This window comes from Tachypleus tridentatus, chromosome 4, assembly GCF_004210375.1.
Source record: "Tachypleus tridentatus isolate NWPU-2018 chromosome 4, ASM421037v1, whole genome shotgun sequence".
NCBI classification, from domain to species: Eukaryota; Metazoa; Arthropoda; class Merostomata; order Xiphosura; family Limulidae; genus Tachypleus; species Tachypleus tridentatus.
Window position 1 is genome coordinate 71,601,268 of NC_134828.1, and position 25,983 is coordinate 71,627,250.

The 25,983-nt window shown below is 33.8% G+C and overlaps 1 protein-coding gene across 1 annotated transcript in view; it reads left to right on the forward strand.

Moving 5' to 3' along the window:
* Upf1 (Upf1 RNA helicase) overlaps positions 1-4,387 on the forward strand; it is an 83,150-nt gene extending 78,763 nt beyond the window's left edge. The window contains exon 25 of the mRNA XM_076499203.1: positions 818-4,387. Within this exon, the coding sequence (XP_076355318.1) occupies positions 818-943 (126 nt within the window). The 3' untranslated portion in view covers positions 944-4,387. The remainder of the gene's footprint in view (positions 1-817) is intronic.
* Positions 4,388-25,983: the final 21,596 nt, after the last annotated feature.

A 25,983-nucleotide genomic window follows, 5' to 3' on the forward strand; every position in this document is an offset into this window, starting at 1 on the left:
AGTCTGCAGTAGGAGGAATGTTCTCTGCCTTTCACCTCAAAAACAGGTTCTGGGAGGGAAGATGCACATGTGTACCAGGAACCTGTCTCCATGTGTGCACACATCTGACACGAACAACATTCTATCCATCAGAAAACAGCATTCAATAGATGGTAAGATGTAAAGACAGCTCAGGAGGCATTCATCTCCTATCCAAAATCTTGTGGTATTGGGAATATATTATCCAGTCAGTAGTAGGAATAGGGAACTCAGCCTTATACACACAAGGATTCATGTACCTTGTCCAGCTTTCAACCAGTAATCACAATCTATTGAACAATATGAAGAGGGATGGTAATTTGGGGTTACATCTCGGATCTAAATCCTGGTGGCATTAAGAACTTACCAACTAGTCCTCAGTAAGAGGAGGGTACCAGCCAAACACACGTGAAGACATGTTGCTGGACCATCTCCAACTGATACTTGATCCACTAGGAACTGACATCTGCATAATGGAGGAAAGCATCAGTCAGAAGAGTAGTCTGCAATATTGCGTGCACACACACAAACACAAACAAACAATCACCTGGAAAAATGTTACCTAGCCTAACATCAACTTCTAAGTAACTGGTAAAACCTTTTCAGCTTCCTCCATGTTTTTTATGATTTATACCTGAAGTGATGACTATTGCAATAAGGAGATAAAATATCAAAAGATGTATGCTAATAAATATCAAATTAAAATTGAACTTTCAATAAAAGGCTCAAATTTTTTTATTTATTTTTTTTCAATTTGGTATGTTATGGTGAACTAATGGAACATTTTTTCATATCACAGGATAGCTACCTGGTTGAAGAATTTCGTTCTCAAACTGAAGGAATGCTGTCCCAAGATTCCACTTACCAGGGGGATCGAGCATTGTTTGCAGCCTCTCAGGGCGGGCAGTTCTCTCAACCATACTGATTCCCAGGTGGAGATAATCACCAGTAGCATCAGTCTACTGACCACTCCACTGAGCATCGATCTAGCTCACCAGTGCAAGCAGCATTGAAGAGTTGAAGGAGCAATGTAGGAGAAGAGGGAATGGAAGGCCTTTTGAAAATGGTGTGTCCAGTGACCACCCAGTCTACCTGTCAGCAGTGTCAACCTGGCACTCAACCACTGATTCTCAGTGCACACCCATCCGTGCTTCACTGCTCCCTAGATGGAGCTATGTTTCACAGGCTTACTGTGTTTCTCTTGTCTGATTTGACTTGGGCAACCTTCATATTAAAAGGTGCAAGGCAGGCACAGGGTAAATAAATATTGGGTAGTTTGGCCTCTTATTTTGTTCAGATCTTTCACTTTAGCTTCCTAGAATTTATGGAGTTACTTTATTTTTTTCTAACCATATCATATCTTGTTTATTTGTATTTCTCTTCCAGTCTTTATTCATTCACAAAATCTGATTTGATAAGAAAAAAATAATGTTCATTAAGCATAAAAACTGCATTTGTTTGTATTTGTTGCCTTGCATTCTGTTTCTCAGTTCTTAGCTGTGGGTTATTGGTAGGCACAAGATCGGCAGGGACCTGGGCACTCAGCTTAGTTAAACAAGGCCCTGATTGTTTTGTACCAGTCTATTCAACAAGAAATTCACGTGTAGTTTAGTTCATCTGTGTTCAATCTTGTGATGTTCATGTTTAGTTGACAGTGGCTTTGTGCAGGTTGGGTAAATAGTCAAAATACATACAGAATTATACTTGTGCTGGTTTGTTTTTATATTTGTTTTTAATACTATCTTAACTGTGGTTAAGGTGTTTTTTTTTAAGAATTTTTTCAACTAAGCAGTTCGATAAGGATTGTCCTGAGCTGCAAAGTATTGCATTGTTTTATTCACTGATTAACATAGATGTGCACAGAGAATCCAAAATATAAGTTTTTAGTAGTATATTGCAACCTGTAGTAATGGTTAAATACAAGATATGTTTAAATTGCCAAATATTAGAATGTTAATTCCTGGTTTAGATTTCTGTACTGCACAATAGGGTTATATATGTGAATTTTTGAATAAATATACTACATATTTGGTGAGGGTATGTGCTTGTATGTTGAAGATAAAAGTTACTAAATTTAAGTTATATTTTGTATAATCAAAAAATATATTACTTTTTCCTTTCTTGGACTTGAAAGTTCTAGTTTAAACAGAAAAGTAATAGGTAAGATGGTTATTCAGATTGAAAAGAGAAAAAAATTAATTCAGTTAGCAATGATTTGTGTGTTATATGGTATTCAAGAATATAAATTAGTTTCATAGTTATGATATCCCATTGTATTTGTTCTTAACATGATGTGTAATTTTTAATTCAAAGAAGAGGTGTTGGACATATTATATTAAGAAATATAATATTGCATTAAAAGATTAATTCCTTTTGAGTTTCTAGGTGTAGAAAACTATAATGTGTCTCATTTTTCATTATTTTTAGTGTGGGTCCTATATATTGGTAGATTTCATCCTTCCAGAACATATGGGTATTTGTAACCACTCTTGATCCATCATTAAAAAAAATGCTTGAAAACTTACAGGCTTTTTCAGAGTTTTTGAGTATTGTACAGCGAACAGATGCAAAGTTTATACAAATGTTAATGTGAAAGTTATTGTAAGTTGTAAAAAACATAAATTTAATTTGGAAAAATCTAACAGCAGAAGACATTTGCTTCACTGTAGAGTACTTAAGTATATAATGCCCTATTATTAGCCAGTGTATATTTTTAATATCCATAAAATATTTTTACTTTGGTGTGAACATTTAGTCTAGCAATCTAAATTTGACTATTAAATAAAATGCTGGCTTAATAATAATACTGATACCTTTTAAATAAATTGACAGGTTTTTTGTCTTTCGTCACTTAATGATTTTAAATGTTTTCCAGCATTACGTTTTAATAAGTTACTAACTACTGGAATATGAGCAGTGCAATCTGCTGAAGAAAACAAAACGCTTCAATAAATTCACATTAACCATTTATTATAGACTCTTTTCCTTATTAAGAATATTCTTCAGTTGCAGTTTTCAACTGATGAGTCATAAATAAAACACTAAAGACAACAAATGCTCATTCTAAATTATGTTCTTCACAACACAGTAATGGATGCTTTTGTTCTATCTTTTTGCTCTATAAAACATTTTGAACATACAACTGAAAGTGACAAAATGTCAAAGTCCCAAGGATTTGGTAAATATTAGTAATTAGACTTGATAGCTAATTGTCACAGCTATAATGAACTTTTAAGCCTTGATCATCAGTTAAAAAATAACTAAATATCAAAATGAAGTTCAATAAAGTACTCATATAATTGACTGTAATATTCTTTTGTAGCTTCATAGTTATTTATCAATGTTTCAGACGTTTTTTTAAACTTAGCACTACATAGCTTCTTTGCAATGGTATATTATTGTAATATTAAAAGGTACTGGTAATCCTGTTTTTCTTCAAATTCCTGTCAGTGTTCAAATGAGTTTTAAATCCAACTTTAATAGTTCTAGGCTTTATACATTTATAAAAGTGAAACTACATTTTAACTACATGCTTTGAAGTTATTAAGGAACCTGAAAGAACCTGTTAGAACAGTCATTTAAAGATTTGACATGTTGAAACTTTTAAGGGTTTATCCATGTGCTTTAATGAGAAAAATATAGAATATTTCTTTGAGTAATGATGTCCAGATTTAAATGGTATGTGAAAAGGGAAGTTTTTTGTAATAGAAATAATTTGATGCTGTAATGACAGAAAGTAATGGTGTTAGGTAGTGTAGGTTTTAACTTTTCAAACTTAAGTTGTCGGGTGATAGTGATAATTTATTTTCTCTGATGTACTTTGATTTATATCCAAAACTTTGAAAAATATTACAAGTCTCTTGATAAGAAATCACTGCAGTTTAAAAAATTCTGTAAAAATAAGTAAAAGCACCATACCCTGAAATACATATTTGTTAATGCTACATAAGAATTGGGTACCAGTTTCATCTGACGTGCCATGAAAAAGTTTCAGTGTGTCGAGTGTTAAAAAGGTCTAGTGTATTTTAATGTTTCTCTGTGAATTTACTTTGAAATTTTTATATAGATATGTACTAACGAACTAATTTGTACAGGTGTTTTTCTTTACCTACATATTATTTACAGTTTAACATCTAGAGAAGGAGGCGGTGTTGAAAGCTGTTTGTTTTTTCATTATATAGAAGTGTGAAATTATCATTTGGCACATATAGTTTCCTTTAGATTGAAATGTTACAATTTCTCAGTTTTAGTGACGAATACATGTGAGTGCAGTGCTCTGAAGAGTTCTTTAATGTCATTTGTGTTGTACTGTGTGTTCTTATTGCACTTACGTAATTGGAATTGATGAAATAAAAGTTTTTCCCTCACAGTTTTTTTGGGCTGTTTTATGTGTTATTGGATGTCTTTTTTAAAGAAAGTTAAAATTTTGATTTTAAAATGTTGATTCTTTATAAACAGGTAATTGCAATGTAATAATTCATTGTTATTTTTCTTGTGTGTTTTAGGAGTTTTATGTGAAACTCAAGTAAAAGGGCTCACTTCATAAAGTATATTCTTTCAATGACCAACAAGAATGGATTATTCAGGGAAAACCAAATACATTATCTTGTAATACACTAGTATCCAGGTGCATACAATTCTAGCAAAGGTATTCGGTGTGCTACATTCAGTAGTACACAACAAGGTCAAGAAGCGTCTTTTGACTGTAAATGACCACGACAAGGTTTCCAGTTGGACTTCCCTTTAAACTTTTGCATATGTCAAGCAGCTGGTGAATGAAGTGGGTATTTCATACAAAGACGTGCCTACCAAGTTTATGGATCTTTTTGGTGTTGCAATTTGACTCTTGGGTATCTTGTCATACATTACATGAATAATGGACAACCTACAGGGGGGGGGTGATGCGTTTTGAACATGATATTGTAACGGAGCCTTTTGCAATGCAAACCATGTAACAAATCCATTGTCAAAATTATCGGTCTTCGGAACATAATCTGACATGATGACGTGCACTATATGACATAAGGCTTCAACATAGCTTAACAAAAAATATTCATCAACTGTAAAAGAGTAAAATAAGGCGAAACCAATGATTAATAATTACATCTAGAAGTAAACGGTAACTAGCACAATGAATTTGATATTGAACTGTCTTCTGTGAGCTAATGACAAATTTAAAAGTATCTTACAAAATATTAATTTCGTATGAAGTCTTTCAAAAACAATCAGAAGTATTGCTAACGGTTGACTGTTTTATAATATCTACATTAGAAACATTTCTCTAACTGGAAATATCAGTTTGCAAAATTTTGAGAGTCCATACGAACTTCGCATTGTGAACCCATTGGTTAAATTTGTGTATTTTTAAAATTTTTTATTTCATCACGTTGTTTGTCTTTAGTTATAAAGAATGTCTCGTAAGTTTAGCATCCCTTGTTCCGAGACCACATCAAATTTATATAAGCTTATCCGTATTATTTACAAGTTTTCACTTTGTCGACGTAATCCACTTTATTTAAAATTATGACCCAATCACTTCCCTGTTTGGTAATTATGATGCGCTTATAGTTTTAAAGCTTTCAAAACATGGATTTCATCTTTGTTAACATTACTTTTCTAGATAAACAGTGACTCAAGTTTCAACCTGTTTAAATTTTACAATAATACCCATTTCTTATCAAAAATATTATGAATAAGATCTGGGTGTTAAGAAAGCATATTCACCTCTATGCATTTTGAAGTAATTTTACATAACTGTCTGCAAGGTAAGGCCATATTAAGAAGCTGACTTTGTTTTTCAGTTTTTCTAGAAGTCTTTCGATTTGTTTCTTTAGAATTATTTCTTTTATTTTCTAGACCAAAAAGTTACTTAGATTGTTTGCGTTTGTAGAGAAACGCCGTTTGTTACTGACAGCCTTAACTAGAAGGAACTTAACGAGTTGTTCGGTTTTGCAAATTAAGTGAAATTTTTCATGCAAAAAAGTTTTATGTAATTTGACGTGAACTGACATTTTCTAAAAAAAAAAGTAAAAGTAAAATGTTCCTGCCACGTTCGTATAGAATAACATAGAGAAGGCTTTTATGTATAGGAAGCCTTAAAACCAAAAGAGATTTTAGAAATTATGACTTGAAACATTGGACAAGTTAATGTATATATACTCTTCAAAACAAGAAACGCAAAAGGGATATTTTTGTTATTTTAAAGAGAAATATATGTAATAACGTTACAAGCTCAGAGTATGTGATGTTACACGTGTTAAGGCACTGATTGTCAGACCAAAATGACAAAAGTTGTGCACTTTGAAAACGGAGGAAAACATCGGATTTTTCGCCAAAACGCATGCGTGTCCAATAGATTTGTTTGAGAGATCTGCATGTTCTGCAAGTGCAACATGTGCAAAATCCCTATAAAAGTGACGGGTTCTCGGTTTCTATAGCTCAGTGTTAAGCCACCGACACGCAATACAGTTACGCCAAGAGTGACTGAAGCACAACGCAACAACGCCATTGGTCGCTTGGAAGCAGGCGAATCTCGATCAGATGTTGCCAGAGCTGTGATCGTCCACGATCTGGCAGATCTCGTGTGACCACACCCGCACAAGATCGCTACATCCGGTTACGTCACCTAAGGGATAGAACCACCACTGTGACATCTACTGCCTCAACCATACCAGGGCTGCGTAGGATTTCCGATCAGACCGTACGCAACCGTCGACGAGATTCTTAGGCCCCATGTGCAACCCATCATGGTGAACGTCAACGACGTTTTTCAACATGACAACACCCGTCCTCACACAGCCCGACTCATCGCTGTCTTCTTGAGACACCACAACATCAACGTTCTTCCCTGGCCCTCCAGATCACCAGATTTAAACCCCATCGAACATCTTTGGGACGAGTTTGACCGACGTCTGCGACGGCGACAACCTCAATCGCAGACTCTACCTCAGTCTTGGCAGGAGATGCCAAGCAGTTATTGATGCTCACGGGGGGCATACTCGTTATTGACATTGAGTGACGTTAAACTTCACTTAGTGAGCGTGGACTTCGCCTTTGCAGACTTTGGATGTTCAGCAGTGAATGTACAAAGTTTCACACATGTCATACAGAACTACCCGGAATAAACTTGATAACAATTTGTCTCATATTTTGCCTTTTGCGTTTCTTTTTTTGAAGAGTATATTATGTGAAAAGGCATGGGTACGAATAAGGCAAACATTCTTGTAAAGCACTGAGGAAGGATTGACAAGTCCCGTGATTCCAAACTTGTTCGGATACGTTCGTTGGGAATAAAATATACATACCAGGGTGAGGTCAGAGCCTTGCGTATAACAACTATGTCACTCGCCAGGAAAGGGACCCTACGGTCATATGAAAGGTTTGGTGATAATCGATCGAGCGGTTCGCCAATATTTAATTAAGTGAGCGCACACAGTAGTCAAGTCATAGTTTCTGTTTATATAAAGTTTTATTATATGGAAAGCTCTTGTACCCAGAAATTTTAACATTTCCAATTATAAATGTTGACTGTCTGAACCAGCATTTATATATAAACCAAAATATCTCAGCTGTACAAAAAGTGTGTTTAAGAAAAGAAAGAAAAAAGACAGCGTCTCAAGGATGTGAAACTCAAATTGGCGTCCAAGCCAGTTTGATAATGCTGTTGATGACGATTCTAGTGTACATTGTGTTAACATCCTCCATGTTTAATTTAGGCATGTGTAGAAGTTTTGAATTTTGTGTAAAGCCTGTTCATGACACCCCGTCAGTAGCATAGCGGAAAATCTGTGGACTTAGACTGTTAGAAACCGGGTTTCGATATCCGTGGTAAAACAAAAATAGACTACAAGTGTATGTGTATTTTCTTAGAGCAAAGCCACATCAGGCAATCTGCCCTGTCCACCGAGAGGAATCAAACTCTTAATTTTAGAAATATAAATCCAAAGACTTACTGCTGTCTCAGCGGGGGACAATATTAGAAGAAATGTAGCTTGTTAATACCTCCCAATGCTAATTCTTGGGCTACTCCTTTTTTTTACCAACAAATAGTGCGATTGACTATAACATTACAATATCTTCACGGCTAAAACATCGTAGCATATTCGGTGACTGGATTCAAACTCGCGATTCTCAGATTGTGAGTAGAGCCATTCCAGGCTTCTTCACAAGATCAGACCCACAATTTTTAGTTTTTAAAACCTCAGTAAGTGAAATAGCTTGTTTTTGATGATTTTCCTGCTATTGAATACAAAGCTACACAATGGGCTCTCTGTCCTATACTCACCGTAAGTAGCGAAACCAGATTTAACATTGTAAGCCCTCTGAGTTACCAGTAAAACCGCCAAGGACACCTGAAAGGATCAAAATAATGGCAAATATAAAAAAGTCATTTTAACTATTTTTATGAGTATATACAAAGGGTTGAAAACGTTATATTAAAACTCTTCAAAACATACAAATAAGGAATTGTGTAACAATCGTAGTCGATTGAAGTTGTAGCGGAATGACATGTCAAAAAAACCAAAAACGTTTAGGGTTGTACAGGCAGTGTGATACCATCGAAGATCTATCGCTTTTGGGAATGTTGTGTAACAATTCTTTTCAACACAAGCTCTTCGTAAGCTCAGTTCGTAACTATGTGTTCAGTTCTATTTGATCTTTGTTCCTTTGCTTTATAATGCCATTAAGTCCAAGGGATATCCAGAAAAAGGCCTACAAGAAGTCTTAGTTCAACCATAGTAAGTGCGGCTTCTTGTAACAGATGAGAATCCCGGAACACAAAGATCAGTAGAAATCGTTCTAGTACCTTAGGCAACAGTACACAAAATAAAAATTTATCTCTATGTGGGATAGCAACACAAGTCACGTGTACACAAACTTCCACGACAGATTCGTTTAAATGCTTAACTCGGGCAGACGAAGAACGAAACAAATATTCATGGTATTCATCATGAAGACACGCCGGTTAAGTCGCTCGATTTCTGTACAATATCACTGTAGAAACAGATATGGTAAAACCATTACTCTTGCACAGTTCGCTTCAGAGCTATTATCAAAATGCACGGCCTTCATACTTAGCGCGGTTGGACGTTAAGTCATGGACTGTAATAACGTGATGAGGACCCCACATCGTTGTAATATGACGTATCCCAGTGTTACCAAGAGCTGTTGAAACATAATAAGAGAACCAATAAAATGTTTATATTGTTTGTTTATGTATTTACAATTTTTTGATTACTTATACATTTTAATTTTGTAGATTCACTGGTGAGAATGAATTTAACAATGTTTATTTTCTTAATGCACGTTTTGCAGTCTGTTTTATTAAAGCCTTGAATATATATTCAAAATATTCATATAATGACACTTAAATAACCATTTTCTTCTTAAGATAGATGAGTAGACTGTGGTTTACTGAATTAGAATTTATTGAGATGTTAATAAATATGTAACTTATTGGTAAGCCTTTATTCCACTTAGTTTACTTTCGGTTTACCTTCATTAAAGCCCAGCATGGCCAGGTGGGTTAAGGCGTTCGACTCGTAATCTGAGAGTTGTGGGTTCGAATCCCGGTCGCACTAAACATGCTCGCCCTTTCAGCTATGGGGACGTTATAATGTTACAATCAATCCCACTATTCGTTGGTAAAAGAGAAGCCCAAAAGTTGAGGGTGGGTGGTGATGACCAGCTGCCTTCCTGCCCTCTAAAGCTACTCGAAATTCAAAAAACAAATACACACACACTACCTCCATTAAGGTAGCATTAATAAAACAGTATAACGCCCCCACGGCAGAAAGGGCGAGCATGTTTGGTGCGATCGGGATTCAAACCTGCAACCCGCAGATTACGAGTAGAACGCCTTAACAACCTGGCTATGCTGGGCCGAACAGTTAAAATTGCAACGGATTTAATATTATATATTTATATTAATATCCTTGTTTGTATCAGTTTAATATATAAATTTAAAAATGCACGTAACTAATATTGTTAAATGTGAATTGCGAAAGACAATCCCCTGTTCTCTAAAATTGTAAAAGATTCTAGAATGTAAAAATCAACAATATATGTTTCACATTGCTGCCAACTGAAATTTCGAGAATTTCACTCAAAGTTCATAAATGGACGCGCCGAGAGACAGTTTTCGGAATATTGTTGGTTTACTACAGTAAGTATACTATAAATCTTGGAAGATGTAACTGTGATAAACGCTTATTTTCGGAAAACTGCAAATGTTTGACAGGGAACGGAACAATGTTTGACATTGCAAACCATTCACCTTCAAGGAATTAACTTCGGACGTTGGTATTTCTAGAAGGATATTAGATATGTTCCTTAAAAAGTTAGCTTGTAAACTGCGTGAGGCCAGCCAAGAATAGAGCTAGGTAGCTTTCCATCAAGTAAAGTGTTCCTATGTATCAACATAAATTGTCGATAAAATATTCAGTTCTAGACCAAATAGAAAACTCAATATTATTTGTAAGTTTATAAATCTTTTGTGAATATATCATTATTTGTAAAAACTGTTATTATAAAATGTATTATTTTTTTTGTATATATCTGTGTTAAGAAAGAAAACTGTGTTGGCAAATATCATAAATTTAATACATATCGACAATAAATTCACTTCTAAATGAAAATGAAAAATTCAGGCTATTTGGAATCATTATACGTAACATAAAAAATCGGACACTCGTCCAACGTAAGTTATAATGTGTAACAATATATAGATATTAGTCAGTAACTCAAGAATGTGAGAAGATATGAAAATGTGTTCACTTGGAGTTTTAGTATCTAAACAAGATAAAAACTAATATCTATTTAGATAGGTGCAAGGTGGTCTTGTGGTAAAGTTTTTGGGTTTCGGAGCTGGTGATCCCCGTTCAAATCTGTACAATAACGCGAAATATTCTGTGCACCGTAAACTGTGTTTGTAAGAATGACAGCAGGATGCTGATGATTGGGTGCATTTCATTTGATCAGTAGCTCACATTAGGGACGACTGCAAATGTACGGACTTACGATGCTGGAATTCTGGGCTTAGTTCCTCGCAGTGGATGCAGCAGATAACCCAATTTGAGTTTACCGTGAGACAACCAAAATCTGGTTGTTTCGTCATGAACATAAAATTCAAATTCAAGCGTTAGTAGATATCAGTAAATTGTGTTTCACGTGTCATTATGAACTGTAGTGATGTGAAATGGATGATATGGGATTTAACCTACGTAAAGAATTACTTGGAGAATGTACTAACTCCATTCATTGACAAACAGAAACAGAACTCTTTAAGCACTTTTTATTTCTCTTGTATGAAATTGATTTTTATCGACCAAAATAAAGAGCAGGAATCTTATCATTACCAGAAGTAAAACGGCCTCAAGAAACAGACAAGAAAACAATAAATGTTTCCATTTTTAGAAGGTGCACACTTTAGAAGAAAAAAATACAATAGAAGAAGTGTTAAAAATGCAGTTTTAATTATACTTGATATGGTTTTTAAATTAATAAAACTTAGTAGGATGAAGGTAATAATTTGTTTTAATGACCATCAGCCTATAATATTGCTTTTTTTTCTGTTTTTGAATCTCGCGCAAAGCTACTTGAGGGCTATCTGCGCTAGCCCTCCCTAATTTAGGAGCGTAAGACAAGAGGGAAGGCAGCTAGTCATCACCACCTATTTATCAACGATTGATCGTCCCATTATAACACCACCACGGCAGAAAGGTCGAGCATGTTTAATGCGACGGGGATTCGAACTCGCGACCCTCAGATTACGAGTCTCACCTGGCTATACCGGACTTCCAAATAATATTGTTATGTAAAACTATCGTAGTATAATTTGACAAAAAGCTCTGTAGCATGGACATTAAATGCTTATCATATTTATTAGCATCACTCCTTGAAACTTGTTTCGACTATCATCAGAAATAAACATCTAACAGCTCCTAAACTTTTATGTACTTTATAGATCCGAACCCTTGCCTGCGTAACATTTAATAAAGTAACAGTAAAAGTAGTCTCCACGTGAATTTAGGTTTGAGAGTTTTGTGAAAGCTCCAGTAATATTCTACACAGTATTATGAATAAGAGCTTTTAGATATTTCTCAATTAGATATCGATTTTTAGAGTAAAATGTCGACTGGGGCACAAATTTGTGGAATTCTAGAATCTGTCAGTATTCTGTGTCTTACTGTACGACGATTATTGGTATTATTTATGGCTATTTTACATGCATACTGACAATGCAATTCCGTTGGTTTAATGCAAATTCAGTCGCCATTATAAAAGAAGTTCAGTATTCCCATGTTTGGAACACAAGTAATAAATTTTATTGAAATAACACCAGGAAACTTGTTTAAGGTTTTTCACAATCACATTAAATGTAAGTAAGAAGCTTTATTCACCTATATTTATCGTAATCATGTAAGTAAATTATTAGCATTATTGTGGTCAATGTCACTGAATCTTCTCGTGTCGATCATACCCTAGAGGGGTGGAAGATTGGTAGCTTCTTATTTGTTCCAAAGTAGCTGCATTTCTTTCCAGTAAACTTGTTTTAATTGTGTATGCTTTATTACTTTCGTATTGAACTAAGTTTTGTTATCAATGTTCACGACACATAATACGTTAATGAGTAGCCAAGTACGCTGTGGCATTTACATAAAATGATTTTTTTTTTAATGTAACGATGCGTTGATGCCGAGTTAGCGTAACGTGGTATTACTGGAATATCATATTACTGGAGAAAATATAGAGTTAACATAATGTGATATTGCTAGAAACAATATTGAATTAGTATAGAGTCATATTATCAGAGGAAATATGGAGTTAACACAGTGTTATATTACTAGAGGATATATGGAGTTACAACAGTGTTATATTACCAGAGGAAATATGGAGATGACATGATGTGATGTTACTAGATGAAATATGGAGATGACATGTTGACATGATGTGATGTTACTAGATGAAATATGGAGTTAACACATTGTTATATTACTAGAGGATATATGGAGTTACAACAGTGTTATATTACCAGAGGAAATATGGAGATGACATGTTGACATGATGTGATGTTACTAGATGAAATATGGAGTTAACACATTGTTATATTACTAGATAAAATATGGAGTTAGCATGATGCGCTATTACTAGATGAAATATGGAGTTAACACAGTGGTATATTACTAGAGGATATGTGGAGTCTGTTTGTTTGTTTTTTGAATTTCGCGCAAAGCTACTCGAGGGCTATCTGCGCTAGCCGTCCCTAATTTAGCAGTGTAAGACTAGAGGGAAGGCAGCTAGTCATCCCACCGCCAACTCTTGGGCTACTCTTTTACCAACGAATAGTTGGATTGACCGTAACATTATAACGCCCCCACGGCTGAAAGGGCAAGCATGTTTGGTGCGACCGGTATTCGAACCCACGACCCTCAGATTACAACTCAAACGCCTTAACCCACCTGGCCATGCCGGGCCATATATGGAGTTAGCACAGTGTCATATTAGTAGAGAAAAGCAGGGGATACTACAATACCCATTAACACATTACTTGAAAGTTTCATAAATATCTACCACTGTTCTTCACAATTTCTTTTACAGTATGGAAATTCCAAAGTTGTGCAGTAAATGCCAGCGTCAGGCACCTCCGTCGTCCGTCTTTTCTGTTGTTGTTCTTTTTCATAAAGATAGTAGTGATAGTAATACCCGAAAATATGTCTGAATTGAGAAGACTGTTAGTGCTGTGTGGTTTCAAAAATTGAGTTAATATCTATATTGTACTTGAATACACTTCAACTGCTATTTAAACTTTCCTTAACAAGCACACATGTCTAACATTGTCGTAAACAAGACAGTTATTATTAACGTCAACTTCTAAAAGAAATCAAAGAAAAAACAAAAGAACGTGGCATAGATTATACATTCAGAAAATGTTGTATCACAATATACTCTTGGAAAAAATTATTACACATCTGTTCACCGATAATAATTCTGTAGTTTGTATCGAAGATATCATAAACCTTCAGTTTGACAATAATAATAAAACAAAAAATTAGCAAGACTTCATATTCACACAGGCCAGTGCTGTAGCAGGCTTACTAAAGCCTTTGAAGATCAATGCCATAGCAACGGTCCTTGCTAGAGTTGAAGTATTATTTGGAGCAGCATTTGTCTGGTGTATGTACCATAAATATGTATGATCGACAGTGAAGCCGGAGTACAAGAAACAGAAGAATGAAGTGTCTGCAGTGTTGAGCTATCTCTAAGATTTATTGTTACGTTTTGGCACTATTATAAATCCCGGCTACCTGCAATATTGAGAGTGTGAGCTATTTCTAAGATGTATTGTTACGTTTTGGCACTATTATAAATCCCGGCTACCTGCAATATTGAGAGTATGAGCTATTTCTAAGATGCATTGTTACGTTTTGGCACTATTGTAAATCCCGGTTACCTGCAATATTGAGAGTGTGTGCTATTTCTAAGATGTATTGTTACGTTTTGACACTATTGCAAATCCGGTTATCTGCAATATTGATAGTGTGTGCTATTTTTAAGATATACTGTTACGTTTTGACGCTATTGTAAATCCCCGTAGTTATGATAATTTTCTATTTTAAGGTGTATAAGCTGAAAACATAACTTTTTATTTTATATTTATTTGGTATGTTGTCTGTAGTATAAGTGATTTTTTAAAAATGTTTTGAGATAAATGTTATGTATACGTTTTCTTATGCGTTTAAGCGCTTAGTTTTCTGAAGCAATTAAATGTTTTTGTTTAGATAGAATTTTCCCTGGAGTGGTTGAGCAATACATTTCAGAGCTTATAATGCTAAAACATATGGTTCGATCGTCACGACGGACACAACACAAATATTTGAGCTAAAATAAACCTTAATTTGTTTAGCCAAATTATAAAAATATATAAGTGTTTCATACTCAGATACGCTTCTAGATAATTGGAAAAGTAAAGTAATTTATTTATAAAAAAATAGCACTATATTTCTATTTTACGGCCAGTTCGACCCCAGCTTAGAACGCTCTTTTAAGTCTAATAAACATATACTCGAAAACTTCGCAAGATTAACTGAAATGCGTGTTTTAAAATAATTTATTCCGTTTTGTGTATCGAAAACAAATCCTGGCCAGAAGGAAAGTCAAATCGTTAATTAATACAGTATTTTTGATGGTTGAATTATTTTATGTTCAAAGTACTTCATCGCTAATTAACTTCAACACGTCTTTTAAATTTTAAATAACAAATACACGTGTACATACATACATACACACACATATATATATATATTAAATTTCTAATGTATTTTTATTGCAAATATCAGACTCAATGCAACGTTGAAAGGCCAAGATAGATTGCAATGACAAAATATAGAATTGAAATGATTGTTTGATATTAAGCACCACGCTACACAATGAGCTATCTGTGTTCTGCTCACCACGGGTACCGAAATCCGGTTTCTAGAGGTGTCAATCGTCAGACATACCGCTGTGCCACTGAGGGGAAAGAATTAACATGGAAAATAGGTTTATTTGAACAAAGTTTCATTAATGTCCTTCGTCTATTTTACTGCCTATTGATCGACCTACTAATAGAACTTCATCTTTAGTTTTATTTATCTTCTGTAATGAATTATCTACTCACAAACACACACACCTACATATATGTATGTAAATATACTTCATTTATTTTTCTTATTACATCAGGACTCCAGCCTACTATTATGCCGTCTATCATTATTCATTTTATAATATGACAACTGTAACTGTCAGAAGCAATTTCTACGACCACCAAGAGAACGTATACCATTTTCCTGTACAGAGGTTCAGCACTTTAAACTAAAATGAGTTTGGAGTCTCACCACTTCGCTACATTTTATGTCACCATATTCGGCCATGCTCTGTTTGACAACCATGAATGTTGACAAAAGTCTGCATTGTAATTTTCACTGCAAAAGGCTCCGTTTAAGGTTGCTATATTCAAAGCTTACTCTTCCAACCTGTTGGCTTTCTATACTCCGTCTAATATACAAAGACGGCGGATATCCCTAAGATAAAACCTCTAAACCTCGTTCTGAACACATTTTTAAGATTTTTTTTTTCAGAAAGACTTGTAATACACCCTTCGCAAAAGCGATAAATATTTTGCGGTATCACATTACCTACAATGTAAAAATGTAGTTTTGATATATTCCATTTCAACGTGATTTTATATCTGCAAACTTTGCCATGTGACTTGCCAATTTGCATGCTAAAATCTTTTTATTATAATGCACTCAATGTAATGGAAAAGCGTAAAAATTCATTATTTGTATATTTTATAATTATTTTTGGACAATATCATTCCTTTGAATGTCTGTCATGCGTTACTCAAAAGGAACCACTAGCTTGAAATATCATGCTTTATACTCTCAATAAATAAGCGTTTAGTCATACTATTTTAAAATTAAACCATGAATTACAACCAAAGCATATGATTCTTACTTAGTAACGACATTTAGTAACTATCAAACATAAAACAGAGCATGCCATAGTTCAAATTATGCCTTTAAAACAAGCAACCAGCACTATCTAAAAACTTCTCAGTAGTGGAGCTCACGGAAATCAGATTTAATAATAATGTGTGGAGATGTGAACTGAAATCAGATTTAATAATAATGTGTAGAGATGTGAACCGAAATCAGATTTAATAATAATGTGTGGAGATGTGAACTGAAAGGTGCTTCTGAACACACGTCACATTCAAGGATGTATCAAGGTTAGATGGTGCCCTGTGTATCATATAAGTTCAGCAGACCTCCCCAGATTTTATTATTCTAAGTATTTACAATACATTCTATAAACTATTATGATCATTACAGAGTAATTTTGAAAAACAAACAAATCGTGCATATATTAAATCTATTGTTCATCACAGTTTGAGTTTTGAATATAACCAGCCACTGAATATTTAGTAAACAATTTGAATCTATGCATTCATAACTTCTGGACAGTCGACTGTTTGCAAGCACACATTCACCAGACAGTTAATGCAGCAAGCAGCCATTGTTTCACTTTCCTAATCGATCTGGAATAGTTTAGATGTTTGTCTGGAGTTGTAAGTAAGCAAACACGACCTTCAGACTATTTCATTCATAATGATATGCAAGAGTCGTGTTGCTAGGTGATATAATAGGATTTGAACAGTAGATGTGTTGGATAACATAATACATCAACTACACTAGGAGGCATTTGTAAGTGAAACAAAACAAGTCTCATAAAAATATATTATAAATCATATTGATGTAGAATACATTTATTTAGTCTAATATGTTTTTACATCCCCTGGAGTATATGACGTACTCCTATTGTAATACCTAGTACACCTACTGTTAATTGCTTGTAATTAACACAGCATTACATCCACCACTATACTGGTACAGATATGTAGACGACACGATTGCGGGATTCAGATCTACAAAACATACACTTAATTTTTTCAGTCACATTAACTCTATTCATCCCAACAAAAGGAAAGTAAAGTTATGGGATAGATGTATTTATTTACTTTGTCAACTTTAACCTTCCTTTTAATATCAGAATAATGTTTCGCAATATTTCTGAGGAAAATAAACCAACATGCCTAAGAAACTGTTATTAGATTTGAATTAATATTCTTAAACAGTATGGTTTAATAGTTGGCAGTCGGGTAACTTGTACTGGGCACAGACAATTAGAAAGCATTGGACAATTATCGTATTATTTCGAATTTAAGACGCACCCCACTTTTAAGAAGGGATTTTCAGGGGGAAAAAAAAGAAAGGATGAAATATGTTTTAAAATAGTTTATTAACAAATCAAAAATGTTAATAACGTATTTAAAATGAAATATAATAAAAATGTATATAAACTACACAGGAAATTAAAAATTTTCATTGCAATAAAGTTTCTTCCTGCTTTCTTTATTTAATCAGAACGTCACTCTGATATTTGCCTCCCACTAGTATAGCGGTATGTCTTCGGATTTACAACGCTAAAATCAGGGGTTCTATTCTCCTCGCTGGGCTCAGCAGATAGCTCGATGTGGCTTTGTTATAAAAAACTCTCCCACTCACTCTGATGTTTCTTCTGACTCATTGTTAATATTCTGAAGTTGAAACATCTTTATATGTGATTCACTATTGTCCCAAAGAATGTCGTCTTGAGTTCCATCTTTTGCATTGGATAAACAACATTCTAAGAAACGATTTTCTAATAATATTGTCCGACACTTTTTTCCAATCTTTTGATATCCACTCAACTATTGATGATGCTGATGCCATTTTTATCTTACCACTTGGTGTCAAAGCTTGATTGTCTTTATTCAGCCAAGCATCATTATGCTTACAGATACTATCTTTGAATGACTTGTTAATGGACACATAAAGAGGTTGTAATTGACCTGTCATTCCACCAGGAATTATCACCATATCACTGTTTTTATTCCTTAATCGACTCTTAATTTTATCGGCGAGGTAGCCACGAAATGCATCCATTACAAGCATGCTCCGTTGCTTTAATAATGCACCAGAAGGACGTTCCCACGCATATTCCAGCCCCTTTTCCATTAACTTTGATGTCATTCATTCGTTTTTTGTGCACGAACTATTACATCTTTGCCAAAACTTTATATTTTATTTTGATAATGTTTTTCTGTTTAATATGACATACAGTGGTAATTTATTTTCATCTGCAGTTATACACAGCATGGCACTAACTCTTAACCTTTTACAACCAGTGGTTTTGATTGTCACCTGTTTTTCTTCTTTAGCATTTACAGTGTAGTTACACGGCATGTCAAAAAAAAAAAAAACAATAACAAAAAACTGTTGTTTCATTTGCGTTACCGATTTGATTTTGGGAAAATTGATTTTTTTGGCGTAGACCAACAACGCAACATTAATAGTCAATTACTTTTATTTCAAAATCTGAAGGCAAGTTTTTACTGATTGTTATCCTTCGCCGTAATTATAAACCTTCTCTTTTCATAAATTTATCACACCATTCACAACTAGCCTTGAAAGAAATACCACTGTTTCCTGCACATTCTACATTCTTTTGCTTTTAACATTAAGACTTCTCTTAATTCGTGATGACGAGAAAACCAACTTGTAGAGAAAATTATATATTTAATTAGTCTTACACTGTTAATTTAGGGACGGCTAGCACAGATAGGCCTCGTGTAGCTTTGCGCGAAATTAAAAAAACAATACTGTTTAGTACACAAAATAACTTTTCTTTTAAATTTGGCATCATACGAAAAAGTTTTTCCATGGGTAAAAAACACAATAAAATATCGTCTGAACAACAGGAACGTCAGACAAAGACTGAAGACGGTGATATCCAACTACACCGCTGGAGGCGCTGACATAGGAAAATTTGACGTTTAGTACGTGTTTTTTTTCAGTTTTTCTTAGCTAAGTTTTTTTAAAATATAGTCCAATCTGTTTGTTAATGCAGGATTTCTTGAAAATATTTGTTATTCGAGGAAAATGATGTTTTTGAGACTTTCAAAGAGTGAAAAATAATACCTCGAATTTAAGACGCACCCTAATTTTCAGCTCGAAAAGATATGAAAAAAGGTCTATCTTAAATTCAAAGTAATACGACATTATATCTACTTGGCTACGTCTATGTCTGAATGGTAAACTTTGAAAATATTCTTTCTTCTTAAACTTCCATTAGTATATTGTTTATACACTATGGTATTTATAACATACTTGTACCCCAGTGGCTCAGCGGTATGTCTGCGGACTTACAGCGCTAAAAACCGGGTTTTGATACTCGTGGTGAGCAGAGCGCAGGTAACCCATTGTGTAGCTTTGTGCTTAATTCAAAACAACAATAACATATTTATTTCGGAGGGGAAAATATTTTGGGTTTGGAAAAATAGGTCATAAATAAAATACGTCAACTAAAACTTCTGTGGGAGAGGGTAGGCAAACCAAAGACTTTTCCTGGTCGGATAACGTTTTAAATAAAATTAGAAAGTAAATAAGACAAGATATGTTAAATGAGGAATTTCTCTTTTCTCACATAAAAAAACAACAGCTAAAATTATTACACAATTAGAAAGCGTTTTAAAAATCAGATTATGAAAAGATTGAATACATTATATCAAAATTTTGGAGTTTCCTCATGTCTTTACAGCCCATGTCATAAATTCCGGTCATGTACTTGACAGTAGCCATTATAAAAGGCTCTGTCATCAGGTTATCATGTCAAAACATACCACCCCATCCTGAAGGCTTTTTATACTCCACCTAATGTACTAACAGTTTCCAAATACTCATTTCAATAGTCCAGTTGCACAGAAATATATAGACGCTACCTCTGACGATTTGACCTATATATCTTCATATGAGTTAACATGAATACCTGTTTCACTATCATGCTGCTTGATTGAGTTATGTAGCACTTAAATAAATATTGAGAGGTCTTTTTTTGATAGATTGTTTTGGCAGAATAGTCTTCCTCTACACTTGTGTTTCCACAACAGGTAGTTGCCGTCCATTCTACAAAGTTTCATCATATCGAGAAGTCCCTCTTGATTATATTACACACTGTTGCTTGGGGCAACTGGATGGCTTTTACCAGTGATCTGATCTTTGTTCATGGATTCTCACCAATTATAAGAAACCACAATTTGCTTGCCAACCTGTAGTATGACTTGTTCAAGTTCTTTTCTCTTTATGATTCTGGAACTCTCATGTTGATTCATTTCCTTTGTTTCCCAATGTCATTAAACACGAGAAGAATTCCTGTCTTGAAAATTCTAAATCTTTGGTTCTGGACACAACTTTACAATCTGAAAGTGTGAATAGTTTGTGTCAGAAAGTGCTTTTAAACGCCCTTATCAAAAGTGTTTTCTTTTTGGTGACGTCACACTACATACGAAAAGCTAAACAATGTTAAAATGTAATTATGATACATATAACTTCACTGAGACTTGATATCAGATGTAATTGACTTGTGATTTGCTGATTTGCTACTGAAACACGTCTTAATAAAACTTACTGAAATCTGTATTTACTCCTTTACCTAAGAAGTGTCCTTAGCTTTGGTATTAGCTTCGATTCTGGTTTCCGGTATATAACATTTGCTTACTCACGCTATTCCCTCAGAATATCGAGCTACAATTAATCTGAAATTGTGTTTCATAACGTGTTTGTTACTTTTAATGTTTAAAAATACAGTACAATGATATATGATACTACCTGCTATTAAGAAGCAGAATTATACTAAATTTAAAGCCATAACTTATGGTTCAAAAGATGAAAGCTTGCGATGAATTAGAAACCAATAGGCTTAAAATTTATGACAAAAACATGTTGCAGATATATTTTTCAAATTGTTGTCTTAAATTGTCCATTTCGTATTCACGATCATGCGCACGTAAATATAGCATTTAAGATATAACTTTTGTCTCTCACTAGCATTATTACTATATATATAAAAAAGTGTTGCACAAAGCCTTTCGTCTTCTGACGTATTTTGATATTGAGCGAAAGGACTCCTGGGAAGTGACCTGTAGAAGACAAAATATGAATCTCAAACGCTAATTTTACACGCGTATAATTTTAAATCCTAAACATACAAGTTAAGAAAAATGTGAAAACTTGTATAACTTACGTGATATTTATGACAAATCTTAATTTTATGACTATTTTTATCGGTATATCACTGATTGAACATTTACTGTTATGTCTGAAGGGTTAAATTGTCTTCTTTTTATATGTTACTTTATATTTCTACAGAAAAAACATAGTTCTGTTGATGATTAATGAATAATATAATAATTTTTAATTTTTTTGTTCATTTTCATAGTTTTACATCTGAAAAAAAATTTATATCGAAGTTTCATGATATTTTATTCAGAATAATGAACGACATATTTTTGCTATTTGTCTTTTTAAAGACTAGTCGTTCTCATTATTTAGGCCCGGCATTACTTTGGCACTCGACTCATAACCTGAGGGGCGCGGGTTCGCATCCCCGTCGCGCCAAACATGCTCGCCCTTTCAGCCGTGGGGTATTATATTGTGACGGTCAATCCCATTACTCGTTGGTAAAAGAGTAGCCCAAGAGTTGGCGGTGGATGGTGATGACTAGCTGCCTCCCCTCTGTTTTACATTGCTAGCACAGGTAGCCGTCATGTAACTTAGCACTAAATTCAAAACAAACATTCAATTTTTACGTAGGCTCCTAGTAAAAGTGACATTCAAAACAAACAAACCAGTCTCAATATTTATTCCTTTAAACTCTGAATGCCAATAAATTATCTTAATAACAGTCACTAAAATTCGTTGATGATGCATTTTTTTGAGAGAAAAACAGCAATTAAAATGTCTGTCTGACAAAGACGAAAGTACACACGTATACATAATTTTTTACTGGAGAGTTTTTCAGTTTCATTTCACAAGACTGTTCAATTGCAACGCTGCGTAAGATATGTCTCTCACTGTAAAATGAGTGCTTTAATAATTATTTCAGAGAACTAGTTTTCAGTTTCTTACCGTGTATAAAACTTGTGAAGTTGCCAGCTATTGTTAGTTAAGCTAGTGTTCCCATAATTTATTTACCTACTTTTTATTAAGTTAGTTCTGTCTTGCCGAGTTGTACCACTGAGTTCCACTTTTAAATTTTCTTAATGATGCATTTTTCCTCTTAACAAATCTCACTTCTACGTCCTTGGCAAGTTTCAACACTTAACTTCAGTATGTGTTACCTCTGAGTAGGTAGGTAGATAGTAAAACAAATCGCATAACAGTTATTTATCCCGGGATCAATACAGTAAGTCTGTCACATCTTAGTTATATATCTTCTATAGTCCCAGATATCTTGTTAGTTTGTTGTTAAGCACAAATATACACAAAAGATATATGTGTTGTGCCCACCACAGGTATCGAAACCCAGTTTCTATCGTTATAAACCTTCAGATTTACTGCTGAGTCACTGAGGGCCTATAAAAAGCAACGAATTTTCTGTTCAATTTGTTATAAGGTGATATAAAACTCAGAAAGCTAATGAAGGTCATTGAAGCAAAACGATAAAAAATGTTGTTAGTTCTTTGTAATATACAGTCAAATGAAAATCATCTATACAGCTGGAAGTTGGTACTGCGAAAAAATAGTAATGAATGCAAGAATATATACTTGTTGTAACGGTTGTACTTATGGACAAGTTGATGACTCGTGCTATCAGAGATAAAAATGTAACAACAATCATACGTATTTCACGAACGTATCTAAATAGACCTAAAAACAGGCATATATATACATCTGTACGGTCTGCCTGTGTAGGAAGTATAGTAGCCACAAAAGTTGTATTTATGTGCGCTTTGACTTAGTTCTAGAGACAGCATGTGCCTCACTTATTTGGATCGTATTTTGAAAACCACAGCCCAAATCAATTAATTTCAGTGTGGTCACCATACGGAATAGAAAAGAAAATATTCTACAACAGCGCAGTATGAAACTTCCACACAGTACGAATTACCACATTAAAGTTATTAATTTGTATTCATACATTAATAATCGTAACGCCCGAGTTACTTTAAATAAATACAATCATGAAGAGAGTATACACTTTGAATAATTTTATAATAATGCCTGAAGCACACTAAATTATTGTAAAGTTAGAATGTGTATATATATATACATATATAATGCTTAATTTCAACTGACCGGACAATTTTGAAAATAATAAATGCATATAGAAATATATATATATATAATCTCTTGCAAATAATGTTTGCAAAATAAGCGGTTAAATACCAGTTGAATTTAATTTCACGAATAAATATATAAATGATCCCCATGGAAAATGACAATATAGAAATATATATATATATAATCTCTTGCAAATAATGTTTGCAAAATAAGCGGTTAAATACCAGTTGAATTTAATTTCACGAATACATATATAAATGATCCCCAGGGAAAATGACACCAGGCAGAAACATAATAACAAACTTATGATTATTACCAACAAAAGAATGATGCAGCAGTACTGCAGCTCAGAGCTGGAATGTGGCTCCGCCCTCGAAATGCGCAGATTAGAAAACTTCGCTAACCGCGACTAAGTGGACCTTTCAAGGGTTCTGAAAACGGGCGTTATTAGTGGCATTACTAGTAAACATATTCATCTCCAGATAAATTGTAGAAATAACGAGACATTTTAAAAATGATCAAAATTACTTATCAATTGAGAATCTGAAGATCGGTGAACATTTAATTTAAAGTGGGGAGGCAAGGCCCTCTAAGCCTACAGCCACAGTAAATTTACCATAAATGCGAAAACTGATACCATCTTTAATATTATAACGTATCTCCATTTTTTCAGAAGTAACGTTAAATCTAAAGTGTATAATTACTAGGTTTGTTCTAAAGATCATAGCGAAACGGTTGGCTATCTGTGCTCTGCTTACTGTGAATGTCAAAACCCGATTTTTAGCGTGATAAGTTCTTAGACTCGCCGCTGAGTGAGTTTGTGTGTTCGTATTTTTGAAACTATCAGGAACGTTTTTCTGTGAACAATTTTCCTACATGTGATTCAGCAATAAATGTTAGCTATGAATGTGTGGACATTCAAAAGTAAATTAAATATTAAATCTTAATCCGGTTCAAACTGGTCATATTCCATTGAGACCCGTTTACGCCAGCAGTCGTTGGATGCCTTGAGCGTTAACGCGTAGAGTCAATCAGAACCAGCTTCGAGCCAGTGTTTCTGTTGACTGTTAATATTTGATTGTTGAAGATATCGATGACTGTTTACTTGATTGTTGAATAAATCATTGACTGTTATTTCATTTTATTATTGAAGATACCGTTGATTGTTATTTTTTAATTGTTGAGAATATCGTTGATTGTTATTTATTTGATTGTTGAAAATATTGTTGCTCAGTGAAGATATCGTTGACTGTTGTTTATTTTATTGTTGAGGATATTGTTGACTGTTTTTTTATTTGATTGATGAGAATATTGTTGACTGTTGTTTATTTGATTGTTGAAGATATCGTTGACTGTTATTGTTGAGAATATTGTTGACTGTTATTTATTCGATTGTTGAGAATATTGTTGACTGTTGTTTATTTGATTGTTGAGAATGTTGTAGATTGTTATTTATCTGACTGTTGAGAATATCGTTGACTGTTGTTTATTTGATTGTTAAGGATATTGTTGATTGTTATTGATTTGATTGTTGAAAATATCGTTAACTGTTGTTTATTTGATTTTTGAGAACAGCGTTGATGGTTATCTATTTGATTATTGAGAATATTGTTGATTGTTGAAGATGTTGACTGTTCTTTATTTGATTGTTGAGGATATTGTTGATTGTTATTCATTTGGTTGTTGAGGATATTGTTGACTGTTATTTATTTGATTGTTGAGAGTATCGTTGACTGTTGTTTATTTTATTGTTGAGGATATTGTTGACTGTTATTTATTTGATTGTTGAGAGTATCGTTGACTGTTGTTTATTTTATTGTTGAGGATAGCGTTGACTGTTATACATTTGATTGTTGAAAATATCGTTGACTGTTGTTTATTTGATTTTTGAGGATAGCGTTGATTGTTGAAGATATCGTTGATTTTTGTTTATTTGATTGTTGAGAATATCGTTGTATGTTGTTTATTTTTTGTTGAAGATATAGCTGATTGTTATTTATTTAATTTTGAGATTAATGGTGACTTATTTATTTGGTTGTTGAAGATATCGTTGATTATTGTTTATTTGATTATTGAGGATATCGTTGACGGTCTTTTATTTAAATGTGGAAAGTGGCTGCCATGACAAAATAAAATTTCTTGTCAAAAAGTGATTATAGTTGATAGCAAAATGAAATATATATATATAATATGTGGTTTTTAACTAGCGCTTTATAACCTAAGCCTGAACCAAACGTAAAACAAATACTACATGTTATCATTC